Source organism: Peromyscus eremicus, chromosome 17 (genome assembly GCF_949786415.1).
Source record: "Peromyscus eremicus chromosome 17, PerEre_H2_v1, whole genome shotgun sequence".
NCBI lineage: Eukaryota > Metazoa > Chordata > Mammalia > Rodentia > Cricetidae > Peromyscus > Peromyscus eremicus.
The window spans coordinates 23,517,769-23,535,490 of record NC_081433.1 but is presented as its reverse complement, the minus strand read 5'-3'; the positions used below and the strand labels follow the sequence as shown (position 1 = coordinate 23,535,490).

The 17,722-nt window shown below is 39.3% G+C and overlaps 1 protein-coding gene across 1 annotated transcript in view; it reads left to right on the top strand.

Annotated features, from left to right (window-relative positions):
* Nrg1 (neuregulin 1) overlaps nt 1-17,722 on the top strand; it is a 201,991-nt gene that overhangs the window by 36,355 nt on the left and 147,914 nt on the right. The window contains exons 2-3 of the mRNA XM_059245068.1: nt 4,791-4,968; nt 13,098-13,219. Coding sequence (XP_059101051.1) covers nt 4,791-4,968; nt 13,098-13,219 — 300 coding nt within the window. The remainder of the gene's footprint in view (nt 1-4,790; nt 4,969-13,097; nt 13,220-17,722) is intronic.

The following is a 17,722-nucleotide window of genomic DNA, read 5'->3' as shown; positions in this document are numbered from 1 at the left end:
TTTGGATGGCTGTTACCATTTTTTTCCCAGTGTGTGACATATCAATTATAGAAAACGGAAAAGGAGAAGGGGATTTAATACGCTTAGAAAACCTGCTTACATTGAGTTAGAGTTGGTAATCTCTTATAACTTTCTATTTGCTTGACCATTAGTCTCTGTCAATGTATTTCTAAGGGTGTGGATGTGTTCATGCCGTGTTAATCAAGTTTAGGAAGAAAGAAATGTTGAAATGTTAAAACCTGCCCTGTCATTAGATCATTTCAGAGTGTGGAGCCGTTGCCTTCTTAGGAACACTTACAAAGCAAAATTATGAGCTGTAGTAGACCAGACCCAGATCTATCATGCCTAGGATGCTCTGGACACCCAAATTTAAAAAACAAGTAAAACAAAATAAACAAACAAAAAACCTTGACATTGAGTTTGCCTTCAACCACCTTTAAATTAACAGGCCATTTACATGCCTTTAATCCCAGCACTCGGGAGGCAGAGCCGGGCAGATGTCTGTGAGTTCGAGGCCAGCCTGGTCTACAGAGCGAGATCCAGGAAAGGCGCAAAGCTACACAGAGAAACCCTGTCTCGAAAAATAAGAATTGAAAAGGCAAGGTTTTTGTTTTTGTTTTTTTTAGTTTCAAAATTTAAATATTTAGTTAGAGATATTGATTCCAAGTGTATCAACCACTCCTAGACTTGTAGTTTGTACCCGTGTTATTAAAAAGTAGTTGGTGGAGTAAATTTAGAGTTTCAAATTATTTTTAGATGTATTTTATTTCGTGTAGTTGAGTGTTTTGCCTGCATATATGTATGCACACCATGTGTGTACACACCATGTGTGCACACTGCTCTCAGATGTCAGAGGATGGTGTCAGGTCCCCTGGAACTGGAGTTACTTACAGATAGTTGTGTCAGTACTAGAAACCAAACCAGGGTCCTCTGCAAGAGCAGCAATTGCTCTTCACTACCAAACCATCTCTTCAACCCTTGTTTATTTATTTTTTTATTTTTTGTGAAATAAACAGGGTTATATCATTTGAATAAACTACATGTCTGAGAGATATGTTTAAATATAATCCATTTACAATGAACTAGTTTAGTAATCTCTGGCAAAATTTAATTTACTGAAAATGGTTCCTATGGGATGAATGAGAAATTACACAAAACCATCTGGGTTCAAATATTGCTTTGTATTTTTATGAAAAATCTGAGGAACATTCAAGGCTGTTGATTTAAAGTTATAAGGAAGGACTTACATTGTCTTGATGTCCTCTATGTACTTGAATTTGGGCGCTGCCAAGTGTGAGTAGAGACGTTTATTGGCTACTCCTCTAGTGGTTACCACCAGCAAAGTACCAGTGGGTCGGGATGTGGGTGCATGGCTCTGCTGGGAATCTGGGATTTTGCTTCTCCATTTACACTATAGATGTTTTTTATTCGGTTCCTTAAGAAGTGAGACCCCTGACAAAGTGGAAGTCCTTATGTCTTAAAGATCATCGTGTCACATAGGGCAATTAGACTACTTAGGAATGTAAAATGAGAGAACAGATAGGACCTCTTCTGTTCTGTGGGGTTTGGAACTCAGAGAGAAACTCAAGGTAGTTGCAAGTGGTGTTGTCACAGATGCATGTTTATACATCTGGGTCACCTGGGGAAGCAGATATTTTTAAGACCATATATCTGCAGGCCTTTGTCTTTGTACATCACATACCTTCTCTTAAGGGAAGGTATGTGTACCCTTAGGGGCCATTTGGTAAGGACAGGAAAGCTATAGACAGTGTTTCTTTTCACCAAGGGACCTAATGGGATTAGCCCCAAAGTTAAGGTTATGACATTGACCCACATGACAATTTCAGTGTAACACTTCTCAGAATTAAATGGCATCAATGATTTTTGTTGTTGTTGTTGTTGTTGTTGTTGTTGCAAAATTTACCTTCACAATTGCAAACTTACCCAAGTCATTCAATGAGGAGTTAGTAAGTAATGAAAGGTCAGTGTGCTTGTAATCCTAGTGGGAGGGGGATGCTGAGTCCCAGGTCAGCTTGGACCATAGAGGAAGACCATGCCTCAAAAAGGAAAGGAAAAATAAAAAAGGTACTTCAGGTATTTGACAGCTGGGGACACAGTTCAGCGGTAGCATGTGGTTTCCTAGTACATGCCTGGCCTGGGTTCATCCCCAGCACTGCAGGGCAAAAGAAACTCCTACGTACTGAAAGCCAGAGCCTTTCATTTCCTGTCAGAAAGACCAGATGAAAAAGGCACAACAGCAGAGAGCAAGCTAGGTTTCTTTTCCTCCTCCTTTCTTTGCATATGTTCTTTTGTGTATGTATTTGCATCTATCTGGCTGATTTCCCCTAAGATGTCCACAGACACCTTCTAAGAACAAGATCCTTTTGCTCGACCACAGTGCAGCAATTCCAGCAGAGAAACTCAACTCTTACACGTTTTTTTTACTTGGATTTCCCCCAGGAGTTCCACTAATGTCCCTGGAAGCTGCCCTTCTTCCCAATTACTCATGTCTAATTTCCTTTTAATCTAGGTCTGCTTCACAGTCCTCTTTTGTCGTTCATGACATTGACTTTTCTTTTTTTAAGGCTTAGAACAACTTTATAGACTAGCCCTTATTGAATTGATCTGTTTTTGTGTGTTTGATATCAAGACTGTGAAGAAATAAGAAATAAATAAATGAAGGGCAGGAGTTGAAGAAAAGAGATGTGAGAGAGAAGGATAAAGGGAAGGGAGGGAGAGAATGAGACACTTGTTTTATGAGAAAATATTTATGCAAATGAGAGATAACAGTCTTAGAGTTCGGACCTGTGTTTGAAATGTATAAGCCAATGCCTGGAGGGTAGAAGAGGGAGCGCAGACTTGCTGAGGTTTAAGTATCTCTAACTATATAGAATTTTGTTTATTGAAGCAAGGAACCAGACCTTGAGAATTTTGGTGGAGTTTCAACTTTAATTTAAAATGCAGTTGTAGAGCACACACTCGTTCTCTTAGTTTGTGCGTACGTGCAGCCATTTATTTTACTTAATATATACAAGCCGGTCCCTTTGATGCCATTTGGCTCTCCCTGTTTGTTTCTTCTGAACCTTTCAGCAGACTCGGAAAATTATACATGATCTTAAGGAGCTAATGGAGATAAATATAGGCGCTTGTCAGATATATTAGAATTTAGTGTTTTTAAAAACTTCCAAAGCTGAACCGCGAGCCATATCTCAAAAGTAAAAGTCCTGTGGAATTTGTTCAGAAAGCAAGCCTCACTTTGATGCTGTCAAGAAAAAGTAGCCGATGGTGGGAAAACAAAAACAGTCATAATCGTCAAGTTCGGAAAGTCAGGAGCAGCTGAGTCCTCTAACCTGCTCCTGTGTCTGCTTCTGTAGGTTCCTGCAGCACTATCAGCCCCCATATACGTGAGGGGGGTGTGTATCTACAGGGGTCCTGCTAAGAAACTGCAGCATTCAAAGGTTTGGGCTTTAACTCCTGCGCTCACTTCTGACAGTTTTGGGGTTTGCCTCATAAGCACAGAGCTGTAGAAAAACAAATAACCTGAGTGGGCAGGGTATCCACTTTCTCCTCATGTGTAAGGCGACCTTGATTGTGTCCCTGAACTCTGGGTCCTCACTCAGAGTGATTATGCACTGGGCCAGTGAGGTACAGTCTCATTTACTTGAGTTTCTTTTCTGGGATTTCCTGTTAAATCCTGAACTGAGCAGAAAAGTAGACTTTGTCGCTGGCCTTTGCGAGACTCAGCGGAAACTATGAGCTGCTGAGGTCTCTGGTTCTGTCATGGTTGATCATTAAATAAATTTGCGTGTGTGAGGGGGTGAAAAGCCATCTGTTTAATCTTTAATTGGAAATATTTTAATATAAAAATCAAATATACCTTGTAGACACAAAATGACAAGCCACCACATATACCTACCACTCAGCTTCTTGGTAGTCGGGTTTCATATTTATGTGGCTTTATTACTTACTCGTCACTGTATGATTTTGTCCATACACATTCTAGCACATGGGCAGTTTTGTATAAATCAAAAATGATGTCTGTCTTTTGCGGGATAATGTAAAGTAGCACAGTTTAGCTATTCACTGCTTCTGTTCTGAAGATTCGGAAATGCTAAGTTCATGCAGTATCCAGGACATGGCAATGGTGGTCATCTGGAGTGGTCAGTCAACATCTCCGGGATAGCAAGTGCAGGCCTAGTCAGGGGTGATGTTGCCAAAGGACTTGTGTCTCACACAAAGGGACAGTGTTTCTTTGATTTGGGGATGGGGTACCTGTGATGCTTAATGAGACGAGTTTGATTCTCCTTTCTACAAATGTCACAACCAAGAGGAAAGAAAAAAATAGACTTAACAGCATTTACTCTGAAATCGGTTTCCAACTGATAAATGGGCATGCCGCTCCCGGTGCCTTCCTAGAGTTATGTGAATGTGTGATGTGCGGCCATGCAGCTCCGAAGCCAAAGCCTGGTCCCACCCCAGCCTTCGCACACTGCTTTTGTTCAACTAAGGAAGTAGCTACTGAGATATGTTTTAGGAAGACGTTTATCATCCAGCCACCCTCCCCATCTCTGTGATGAGTTTTTTATTTTTCTCCTAGTTAGGATCCATTTTGGTCTACTCATTTAAATTTATTATTATTATTATTATTATTATTATTATTATTATTATTATTTTGCCTTGGTTACTAAAGTTTTGGTAATGGGACCTGATCAAGCTCGTTCAATATTCACATGTTTCCTTTGGAAAGGCCGGATGATCACAGTGTTTTCTGCTTCTCCCTTCCTTTTCAGCCTTGCCTCCCCGATTGAAAGAGATGAAAAGCCAGGAGTCGGCTGCAGGCTCCAAGCTGGTGCTTCGGTGTGAAACCAGTTCGGAATACTCGGCACTCAGATTCAAATGGTTTAAGAACGGGAGTGAGCTGAACAAGAAAAATAAACCGCAAAACATCAAGATTCAGAAAAAGCCAGGGTAAGTCACGTGCCTTTGGTAACAGAATCTGTGCTGGCAGTAATAGGATCACACAGGACAGAAAATTATACAGACCCTAGTATTGAATTTACTGCAAAGCGTGGTATATGAGGAATGGAAAGAGTCTTGATTATATAGTCGCCAGAGGTTGTCATATCAAATAGGAAAGAACTTGGGAGTTTATGATTCTTACAAGTTTTGGGTGAAGCAATGGGGAGCTGAAGAGCAAGCTGTAGGAAGTCAGATGGGGCTGGGAGGGAAGGAGGAAGATGGAATTCGTGGCAGCCAAAATTCCCAGCACCCACATAGCAGCTTACAGCTCCGGTTCTAGGGGACCCGACACTCTCACACAGATATACATGCAGGCAAAACACCAATGGACATTAAAAAAAAAAAAGAATTCCACAAGGATTAAAATACATTTTGAGGAAATCAGGGAAGACAATAACCCGTTACATATTTTCTTTCTTCTGAGCAATTCATTAATCGACATGACACCTTTAATGTGGTTCTCAGTTCTGAGAGGTTTTATTCACTGACATCTCAGAAGACTCCTCTGAAGACCCAGGTTTTATAACAAAAGCAACATCAGAAGAAACCCCCCTTCTTCTTTTTGATTTCATAAGCTGTCTACCAAAAAAATTGTCACACACTCATGAGCAAGCTGATTCTAATGTGAATGTAATTGAATGTTATCAAACTAATTACCCTGATGACAATAATTAGAGATTTTTTTTTTCCTGGTTCTCATGGCTTTATTAGTTATACCACTTACCATTGTTATTGATCATGTCAGCAAGATCTGATGATTTGGGAATATAAACTGTGAGAAAAGGGGGCTGGGTATCACATTCTGCAGCAGGTGGTACAGATAATAATGTAAAGAGCCAAGACACCCTTTTAATATAATGTTACTTAGAAACAACAACAGTATCCAGTGTACAGTAAAAGCAGTTGAGCCGTTGGCATGTGATAACTGATTTCGTAGATTGGAAAACTGGGAGTCAAGCCTGGTGCACATCTGTAATCCCAGACTTGGAAGGCCAAGGCAGCAAGATCACCATGTTTGAGGCTAGCGGTGCTTCGTAGCCTGATCCCGTCTAGAAACAAGTTTTTAAAAAAAAGAAAAAAGAAAAATTAAGGGTCAAACGTATTATATAACGTTTTACCTACAGTCATGGAACTTGCAAAGAACTCAAATTAAACACAGATTTGTTTATCTAGTTTTGATTTCTTATGCCATACTGTCTTTGAAGTAGGAATCATCCAGGAGGGAGGAGAAGCAGTGGAAGATTTGAAAAGATAAGCATGATTTTTAATGGAGGTTAAGACAAAAAAAGACTTGTAGGTACTGGATTGAACAGGTTTTGCTGTTTGTTCTGATTTCATCAATTAGGCAAATTAAGTCACATGTACATGCTAGGCAACTTCTCATTTGTAGCTGAGAGCTGGCCCAGTGATAGCAGCAATACATAAGAGTTTGTGAGGGGCTTTATGCAAGGGGTGTAGCCGAATCAAAGAGGTAGAAGGCCTCATTTCTGTGCATAGGCAGTCCTATGATTGTATAGAGATGATCTAATTTAGTCCTAATGCAACATGGGAATTCTGGACTGTGTGCTGAAACAGGCCATTGGAGCTGGTACTGGGACAGGTTGATGTGGAAAGAAGAAAGTAAAGTTGGGAAAATAAGGTAAAAAAAAGAACAAAAAATGTGAGAAGACTAACATGAGTGTGTTTCTGAAGAGGACATATGTACACTGAAAGGCTTATTCGGTTGTCTGGCTGGGAAAACATATAATGTACCATTAGCATTCAGGAAGGCATTTTCATGTTGGCTGCATAGGTCCAGACAGCTTTGAGCACTGTCTACATACTAATATAATTCCTACCACATCAGAATGGCCAGTGTTCAGAAATTATTCACTTTAACTCCAGCCTTGCCACAAAGCAGTAAATGGGGAGAAATTTATTCAAGCTGCATGACTGTAAATTACTCTTGGCACAAAAGAAGTTTATATATTTGAGCTAAAAATAAGACATACTTTGTGTAGAGTAGGCGGCCGCTTAGGAGATCGGCTCATCGATTTTCACCATCAGAAGATTTGTCATTTCTAAAGCTCTGCAAAATTAGTGTTGTCAGATTTTGGAGTAGCCAACAAAAATATAAGTTTAACATTAGCAAAATGCTCTGTTATTCTACTTATCTTATAAAGAAATAGGGTGAATATTATTATTATCACACTGTTTAAAAAACAATCACCCTCTTGAGGTTGAACTTAACATAAGTTTCTTTCTATAGGTTGTAATGTTAATAAATAAACCTATCATTTAAATAATCTGACTCCAATGTTCATGCTAGTACTAGTACTTGTGAATTTATTATATGAAATCAGAATACAGGTGTTAGTATCAGCTCAGTCTATCAGTAAAACCTCTTGTTACTTTTCATGTTCAAATACACATAATACTTTTTGTTACCTAAATCCCAAGACTAGGAATACGTTGTGTTGGTTTACTGGTCACGTGGCTTAAACTTAATCTTTGGCTGTGAACAGCTAAGCAGAGGTGAATTTTAATTTGAGGTGTAGGATTTCCCTGGGTGTCCGTTTAAATCAAATGTTGACTATTTCAGTCATTAGTCTAGGCCTTTCCCCTCTTTTATTATCTAGATTGTACATGGCAGCCAAAATTTCCTTTTAATCCCTTTGTGTTATGAAAAGATTTTATACCAATAGGCAGTTTCTGTCTTTGTGGAAACTCATTTCCCTCTTGGACTCCACCTCTTCTTAAACAGCTTTTCTGCATGTTCTTTCTATGAGTTTGAATTCACATTTAAGCTTTTGTTTGTTTTATTTGATAAGCCACGTGTGGGACCAATTAAAAGAAATGGGAACCACTCCGTGTTGTCTGTCTGTTTATCCCTCTCTTCTTGTTGTCTGGGCCTGGTGGATGATTTGGATCATGAAAACTAGTTGAAGGCTTTGGGCCTGTCAAATTGGCCTCAGTGAAATATCTGTTCTGGATCAGCCTCGTGAAAGGCAAGCTTCTATTTCTTGTTGGTTTCCATACATGTTTATATAACCCTAGTTTTGCTTCAGCTTTTCATTTCAGCTCATATTTTAATTTGATCTGGAAGTAGTTTTGTTTATTGAAAAACCTTTTGAAGATTTTACAGATACCTACTTGGGGTTGGTGAGATGGCTCAGCATGATAAAGGTGCTTGTCACCAAGCCTGGTGACCTGTGGTCAACCCCTAGAGCCCATATAAACGTAGAAGGAGAGAACCAGCTCCTGCAGGTTGTCCTCTGACTTCTACACATGGATGTGTGTACCCCTCCGCACACAGAGAGATGAATGAATGTATGAATGAATGAATGAAAGGATAGTCTGTTGTTTTTCAGTGGCCACATTTTAGATGCGGAGCTCTGTATCAGAAAAGTTTATGTATAGTCCCTTTCTTAGATGCAGAAGTACTTTGGCAAGCCACGGAATGGTATGTAAGGAATCCCAATTTCCCTATATCACAAGTGGTCATTTTGTATGGTTTATGTGGACATTCAGTATGGTTCTACTGTCTAAGAAGTTCCTCTTCTCCTTCTGCCTCCTTCTCACAGAGAGCAGGTTGACACCTGTGGGAGCCCGTTCCCGGGCTCCTCGTGGCTTTACCCAGCAGGTCTGCATAGAGGATGATTAGGACCACGGGCCTGAGTGCAGGTGTCTGAGATGGTCTGCACTTGGCTGTGCTGGGGGAGGAGGTCTTTTGCTCCACCCCTTGGCGTCTCTGTAAAAACCCTGGGGCAGAGACAGTTGGGGCCCGTTGGAATAGGTTCCAGGCCCTCTTGAGGCTATCCTTTATTTTCTATATGTTAATCTCTGCAAGATTCTCTGCAATAAATCTTTCTATCTAATATTTCCTGCTGCTCACACTCAAGAAAACTCTGGGGAGATGTGGGGTTGGTGGGTAAATGTCCCACAGACACCTGAAGCAGAGTTGAAGACATGCATACATGTACATACAAGCACACCCACACATCCACACACTCATGGGCCGCACACATGGAGACCTTGTAAGAGCATGCTTGGCAAATGGCTCTCCAGTCTGGAGTCTTAGCAATGAAAAAAACTAACTCTTTCATAGATTTCTTATCTGGCTCTGGATTTCCAAGACTCTCCCATGTAAGACCACCTTGTATTTTCCCCTCTTCTTTTTCTCTCTGAGGCCCCGTTTTCATAGGATACTTGGCCACTCCCATTTCACTTCTTTTTCCAGGTAGCAGCAGCCCAGTGATGCATTTAAAAGTCATCAGGCCCCATTCATGGGTGCGTGCTTGTGGGACTGTTTCCTTAGTAGAATTCATTCTCTTGTTAGTGTGTCTAGACTCTCCAATGGTAATCACTTTCTTCTAAAGTCCTCTAGTTAATGGTTTTTTCATCAGCTGTCACTCAAAAATATATTTCAGTGTTCCAGCTGTGTCCCAGCCTGTTCCAAATGTACTGGTACTCCGAGCCAATTTGATTTTGTATTCTGCTTTGACGTTAATTTAAGCCATGAGTAAATGCATTTTTCTTTCTTTTTCTCAGTTTTACAATGTAGCTTCTTTAAAAGGCTGGTGTTAAAAGATGGGCTACTTGAAAGCACTCTTTTCTCTGTGCATTATAATTGATGCATCTCTTGCCCCTTGTACATTTCTACACTGTTTTCTGAATCTGGTTGTATCTGTTACACATGTCTTGATTAAGCTGAATCTTGGTCTTGGACCAATCATGTTCTGTCCTGGATTCCCAGGGGCGGCCTCTGCCACAGTGATTGCATGGCCAAGTGTAACGCCAAGCCTGGAAATGTACCTTAGAGGCTTTCATGAAACTACCAAGAAGCAGTTATGTAAAGAAAACCCCTATTCCGTTGTTTAGTGAAAAAAAAATTTTTTTTTGGACACAGACTAGTACCCCACCTCCCTACCCCCAATCCCTCTGTCCATCATAGCATTTGATTATATTACTTGGGTTTGTATTCCAGGAAGCAGGGGCCAGGCCGATTAGGAGAATCTAGATTTTAGAACTATCCTTTAAAGATTATGCCAACTGGAAATTTAATTACCCTGTTTCTTATAGTTCAATCCAGTTCAATGGTTAAAATATTAAATTGTGCAGGGTCAAGAAAGAGGTCCTTATATACGAGTATAGGATTGTTTCTAGATTCATAAATTGGGAAGATTGGGGCTTCTTAGTTGCTGTACATTCTTGGAATATTGCTCAAATTGCCTGACTTCCAAATTCTGGGTCTTGACATTAAAAGTCTCTCTTTTTTTTTTGGTATATATTCAGCATTTGCTCATCCTCTGATATTGAAGATCAGGATATTTTCTAGTTTTCATCATAATTTGTTATTACTATCTATCATTTCATGATCAAACAGCAAAATTCTTTCAGAAAACTTTGCTGGTATTTTCAGCTGAAAAATCTTATTACAGTATTTATGCTTATGTTTCTTTTCTTTAAAACCATCTACCATGAAGCAAACCTATCACAGATACACCAAGTATATCTGAAGCTGATAATCCATTAGAAAATATATATTTAAATATCCCAAAGCCTGGCATGGTGTCAGAAGAACTGAGTAATATTCTAATATTGTTGTATTCTGATAATTTTTGGGGCTGTTATGTATTATTAACCCTGAATATCTGCTTGTCATGATGTTTGCTGTGAACCTGGCCCATTTGGTTTTTACAGGTATTTTAGGGAAGGTTTTCTTTTCATAGCCTCTGTGGTTAATGCATGGCTATTCCTTAAATAGTCCTGGCTGGTTCCATTACTTAGATAAACAAGGCTATTACTAGTAAATCTTTCTGACAACTTCTTCTGTGAACCGTTATTTTCCAAAAGTGTGAACAGATGTGCTATGTGAAAGAGAAAGAGTTGGTTAAGTAAGTGGAGAGAAGCTAAATGATACATTTTGTTTTACTGGACATTCAGATTCTGTTAGTTATATTAAAGGTTCTGAGGAACTTGAGGTGGGGGCGCTTTAATGTTTCCCAAAGTTTTTGAATAGAACCCATTTGTTATGGTTACACTCCAAGACCCTCCTCCCTCTGGTAAGTTTTACTGTTGTTTTGTTGGGAGTTACAGCTAGTAGAGGTAACTTCCCAGCTAACAAGTTGACCTGGCCATGACTGCCCTGGGTCTGCACCTCCTAAAACCGTCACTGACCCTTTCACACTGTCTCACTTCCTGCCTTCTGCATTGGAGATGTTGGGGCCTGTGGTGGCATAAGCAGGAACATCCTGATAAGTCTTTGATCCATTCGTACATGTATCCAATATTGCCTGAGGATGTTCTAGGAGCGTCACAGTGCGGTGTGCCGTTGTGAGGACACCAGCAGTTTTAAATTAGACTGCCTGCTCTGAGGTGTATGTGCCGGGTCTGGACAGGAGGTGTAGTGAGAGAACCGGAGTGAGAAGGGTTCACAGGCGAGGGCAGCAGTGACGGCAAAGATCTAGATAAGACCCATGACCAGTTGCATGGTTTGATCATGAGAATCTTAACAAAGGGCTTGCCACTTAAGATGGCCTTTGAAGTAAGATCATTAAGGTAGAAACACGGGGCACTCTAAGTGGGAGCAAGTTATGACTTGTCAGAGGCACAAGGGTAGAAGCCCGTGAGGTATATATGTGGGATTTTGATTGATGCATCTAGTAGACTGGAGGAGAAGAGGAGGCATTTGAAATCTGGAACGGTACTTTCTACCTGATTATTAATACCATGTGGCAAAAAGACCACAAAATATGGAGAAAATAGCAAAGCATGAAGGCAACCACAAATGCTGCCATCTTCCCTTCCTGCCCTCTCTTCTCCCCATTGTCTTCTCCACAGGGCATGACTCCCAGATGCCGCGTCAGAATATAGAGCAATGCTTTAGCAGTCTTTGTAAACCCAGAGTGGTGGCTCATACCTATAATCCCATCTCTTGGAAGACCAAGGCAGGAGGTTTGCCATGAATTTGAGCTATCCTTGTTGTAATGTGTTTTGGGCCAGCCTGGGCTAGGCTGAGAAGCTCCCCTACTTCAAACACATAAGCTCCCCACTTTGCAAACACTGAGCCAAGTCTAGTAGTTCTGAGCCTTTGTAACCCAGGGATAGCTTAAATCCCAGGCCATGGGCAACAATGAAGGAGACAAGCACGGACATCTCAATGGTATCCACGTTCAAGAAATGGTGACTATTGATTTAATGTTGAGAGGCTTATAAAAGTGTGCTACTGTAGCAGGAACATTTATTCCAGTATCAAGAACCATTTGGGTGGCACTTTGTGCCCAGCAATGATAATCTATAAGGAGGACACCCTTCCTATCTCTAGAAATGATACATCTACCCTCTAGAAATCACCTTAATTTTTGATGTTACTCCACTGAGAAGGGCAGAGCATTCTAATCTATTGTAGACTCCTTGAAATGTTTCTTTCTACTAGGCTTATAAGAAATCATTTTAAACAAATTTTTTCTCTTCCCAAACCTTTTTTTTTTTTTTAGCTTTGGAGATTATAATTTAATTATGGCATCTCTCCCTTTCCTTGCCTCCCTCCAAGCCCTAAACCCTCTCAATTACCCCTCCCCAGTCTCCTTCAAATACATGGACTCTTCCCCCCCATTAATTATTACAGCATGCATATATATATATATATAATATATACATATATACATATACATATATATTCCTTAATATAACCTGGTCAGTCCATAGAGTGTTACTTGTATATATGTTCTCAGGGTGATGTTGAGATGTAGGGAGGACAGAAAACTTGCCAGTTAATTTAAAGAGATCTAAGCTGTAACATGGTCAGCAGTGGTAATAGAGGAATGAAGAGTACAATCAGAGAGGAGTCACTTTACTATCTGTGTACTAAGATCAAGATGATGTCATAGGCAGTTTACTGTGATACTGTATGTTTGGTCTGTTGGAAACGTACAACTGAACTGATGTGATACCACGTGATATTTTAACATTGTATGTGTCAGGTAGGAAGGAGGAGTTTGAGAATTCTGAACCCAGGAGAATGTGTTTCATTATTTACCGACGCTAAGGGTGAATTTCTGCGACGCACTTACACTGCCTTGGTCTGGATCTTACAGGAAGTCAGAACTTCGAATTAACAAGGCGTCACTGGCTGATTCTGGAGAGTATATGTGCAAAGTCATCAGCAAGTTGGGAAACGACAGCGCCTCGGCCAACATCACCATTGTAGACTCCAATGGTAAGACACTGGCTGCCTGCTGCTTCTCAGTCCGTGAAAAGAGGGACCGAGATGTGTGATAGATCGATGGGTTAATCTTGTGAACAAGTAAAAAACATTGGAAAGGAAGCCGAGCATTATAGGCATCTTTTGTGTCCTCAGAAAAGGTCTTCATTCCATGTGATGATATAGACTGTATGTGTATACACACGCAGGTGCGTGCACGTACATACACACACACACACACACACACACACACACACACACACACACACACCTGCTTAAGTTGGTTAGGAAGGGCAGTCAAGTCTTTGGTCCCATCAACCACAGAATACAGTTACATAGTTTTATATACATTATATATATATATATATATATATATATATATATACACACACACACACACACACACACACACACACACACACACGCACACACACACACACGTACAACAAGTGCACTTATATGTGTATACATACACATGAATGAATGCATCTGTTTTATTTATCTGCAAGTCCTGAAAAGTTTTAATGTTCCAGTGTGCATTTTTAAGTGATTACATCAAGCTAATAGGCAGTTAGATACATTGACTTTTTAGGGCTGTTAGTTTTGAAATTAGGAACACCTGAGAGGCAGTGTATTGCCTACTTTGTAAAGGCTTCAAGCTTCTGACAGAGCCTCCTGAGGGCTGTTCCAAGGAGGATTTGCTTCACAAATGAATGAGTCCAGATGGGACACAGGAAATACTACCTCCCAATTAACAACTTCCCTCGGTTCTCTTAGGAAATCAGAAGGTGGGAACTGCTGGTGTGTGTCTTCAATAGCTCAGAAGCCCGACCTCTGAAGGTCATGTCTAGGAGCTGATGGCAGCCTAACAATGTTCTTCAGACCTTGGGACTGTTGGGTGCCATTTCAAAAACCTTATTGTGTCTATTGAGGCTTGAAATGATTGTGATTTTTTTTATAAACCCATTCCTGATTTCTCTGCTTCTTGGTAAAGGCGAGAAACTGTCTATGGCAGGGAATGGTCTTTTGGAGTAATAAGGTAAAAATGCCAGGTCTTCATGGGAAAAGTAAGTAACAGTAAAGTTAGTTCCTTAAGAGACCAAGTTGGTTTGTTGCTCTTGATCCTCATGTGACCCAATATGGCAGGGAAAAGGGAGTGAAGTAAAAAAATGTGGAGTGGGCTGAGGAAAATCCAGGTTAGTGCCTGTTCTTCTCTGGACTTCCCAAGAAAGTTCCAGAGTGGCGTAATCAAAGCCTATCACTTTTCACTTTAGCCATTTCCCTCTGTTGAGAATAAAGGAAAAATGATGAAAAGTAGTTTCAATTACTAGTTTTAGAAGCCCTGCTTATGATTCTTAAAATGCTAATGCCACTTAACGTGTATATGAGCAAGTGCAATGTCACTTTCTTTGGTTTTTAATCAACACAGGTTAGGCAAAGCATTTTGCTATTATTACTGTATTCCACATGGAATTTTATAGAATTGTCGCACAGAACTCAAAATTTAAAGATTAATTAATTTCAATAGCTTACTCTTTACTGTGGTTTAGGTCATGACTTTTGAAAACAATGATTTTTGTCATTTTTTTTTGAGGACATCATGAGCTCTATGCCATATTTTGAAAGTTGGTCTCTTCATTGTATTTTAATGTCTCCTTATGGAAAATTGTGAATTATGATTGTGACATTCAGGTTGGATTTTTGTAGCTATACATACTATATGCTCCCAAATAAACAAAATTAGAGTGAGTGTTATCACTGTTTATAGTATAATTATATTGGTTTTTTCATGGCTTCTGGTTTATAGGATTAAGCAGAGGCAATTTATCATTGTATTAGTCCTGGAAAAAAATCTATAGGGTCTTTTTATATTATTGTTATTTTAGAGGTAACAAAAGCTTGATAATACTCATTTTCTCATTTCTCACATAAAAGAGCCATCTAATTAATTTTCAAGTTATGGTCTAGTGCTCAAATTTGAATATATAGTATTGGTAAATTTCGTTTTTGAGAAATTGAAAGTTAGAGGCATTTATGATGTTGAGCCCTTTTTTTTAAACTTAACCTAACAATAATAAAGTTCATGGACTATTTTAAGTATTCTTTTGTGATATATTTTTGCTTGTTTGTTCTTCTGATAGTGTCTGTAGCCCAGGTTAGCCCTTGGACTTCCTACACTGTAGAGGATGATATTTACTTGTGATCCACTTGCCTCTGCCTCTGGAGTGTTAGCTTTTTTTCATCAAAGAAAAGAAATATGATCCTTAGAATGGGAAATAAACCATTTAGAACCAGAAAAGTACTAGACAGAAAAAGGCAACATAGACCTGCTTTTACTTCCTAGTACACAATGACTCACTCCATATCTGAATGTGTGTGTGTGTGCACAGATAGTTAAGACAGAATCATTTACTTGTGAAGAACAGGAAGGAGTGTCAGACATAGAGAGGAAGCCTGGGGGAAGAGCTTGACCTTGGGGAGATGGACTGGTATGCTGGCATCTCCAAGAGTTGAAACAATGGGATCGTGTGTGACTGTTCTCCAGCTCTTCTACCTTCAGATGGTTTTAAACTTAAAAAACAACAACCCACTATTTCCTGATGCCTCTCTTGTCATGCTTTTGTCTCTGCTTCTTTGTAATTCCTAACTAACTGGTTTATTCCTCCCATATTGATAGAGTCTTCTCCAGGGCTCTCTTTAAGATACTCTTTGAGGATGCCACACCATGCTGTAAGACCCAGAGAATTTACAACGGATTTACCCCTGGTCATAAATCCTGTCCCACTGCATAACCAGTGGAGGGGAAGCCCCACCCACATGTGGCTACGTAGATCTATTTAATAGTGCCTAGATATAAATGAAATAATACAGTTTTAGAAATTCCTTGTGCTTGTTTTTATTTGCCTCAGTGTAACAGTGAGCATATTGCCAAAATATTTAAGCACCTAGAAAAGAGCACATGCGTAGGTCGCTCATTTATTAAGGTACATTTGAAGAATTTGTTTCTCTCTTGCCTTTTTGATGCCTTTCTACTTCTTTGTGGAACTGGAAAAAAGAATTTGCATGTGTAAACATGTGTAAACCTATGCAACCTGCTGGCATCTAATGTTGATTTTCATAGAAACATTATGGCAGGCTGTAATTTTCTTGTAGTGAATTACAGAATGCATATCGGCAGGGGAAAAGGCCACACATATTTTCTCTCAGCCCATACGCGCTGGGCTCATTTTTATCTAGTTATTTGGCTTGGTCTTGCTCTAAGAAATCCTAATTTCACAATTAATTCTTAGCTAACAAGCTCTAGAAAAACACTTGGATCTTAAAATAAAGGGACAAAGAAGAGAACTACAGACATAATTGGTTTTCCATATTAATTAAGTAATGCTCTCTTTTCAAAGGTTACTCTCGGAGAATATACAACTACTCAATCATATCTTGAGTTCTCTCTTCTAATCAGGAGAAAAATTGTATAAGACTCAAGCTCCCACAGGAATAATTGGGCTCATTATTATTGCTGTTCTATATGAGAAACAGAAAAAAATATTTTTAATAAAGTTTGAATAGATTATTAGTTAAAATTTTGGCTCATGTGGGTCATGGGCTTAGTTAGCCCTTACCCCTTCTCCCAAACATAGTGTTGTGGGAAATATATTGGTGAACAGCTTGTGGAGTCACACTGAGAAGAATGTCAAGTAGTTTTTATTTATTTTTATTTATGTATTTATTATTTTGAGGCAGGGTTCCACTGTGCAGCCCTGGCTGGCCTACCTAGAACTTGCTATATAGACCAGACGGGCCTGGAACTCAGGGAGAACTGCTTGCCTCTGCTTCCTGACTAATTGTTAGGGTTAAAGGCATATACCACCAAGCCTGGAGTCAAATAGATTTTAAAATTTGCTTGTCATTCTCCATGTATATTATATTATGTAGAGTGCTCATAAAAGCTAATATACATTAATAGTATGATTAGAATATGACAGATCATGCATTTATTAATTTAAAAACTTCTTAGCTGCTTATATACTCATTAAGAACAGTAAAAATTCAGATATTCAAAGATGTTCCTGAGTTCATGTTTTACCATTGTTAGTAAATAAGTACATTCACTTTTAAAATCATTTTTAACCATAATTTTTGTATACATAGTAGAAACTTAGAAGTTTGGGTGAAATAAAGAATTATGTAATGCATGTTAAATCTGCACAGACATCACATATGTATGTGTGTTTCCTGAATATTTATGTTCATGACAAAGTCTCAAACAAGTCTTACATTCATATTCATTAGAAAAATTGTTTTCCAGGAGACATTTATCAACCATTGCAACTTGAAACTGGATTCAGGTTATTAAAATAGTTATTCAAACATGAACAATACAGCAATGTTATGTTTTCATGCCTTCTGAGCGTGAGTTGGGTCAGCAGTGCTCAATTCTTGGTGATTCTAAAGCCTCACTATTCACACCAAGTAGACATTTGTAAATGGAATATGCCCACTTACTATGCTAAAGTACATTGC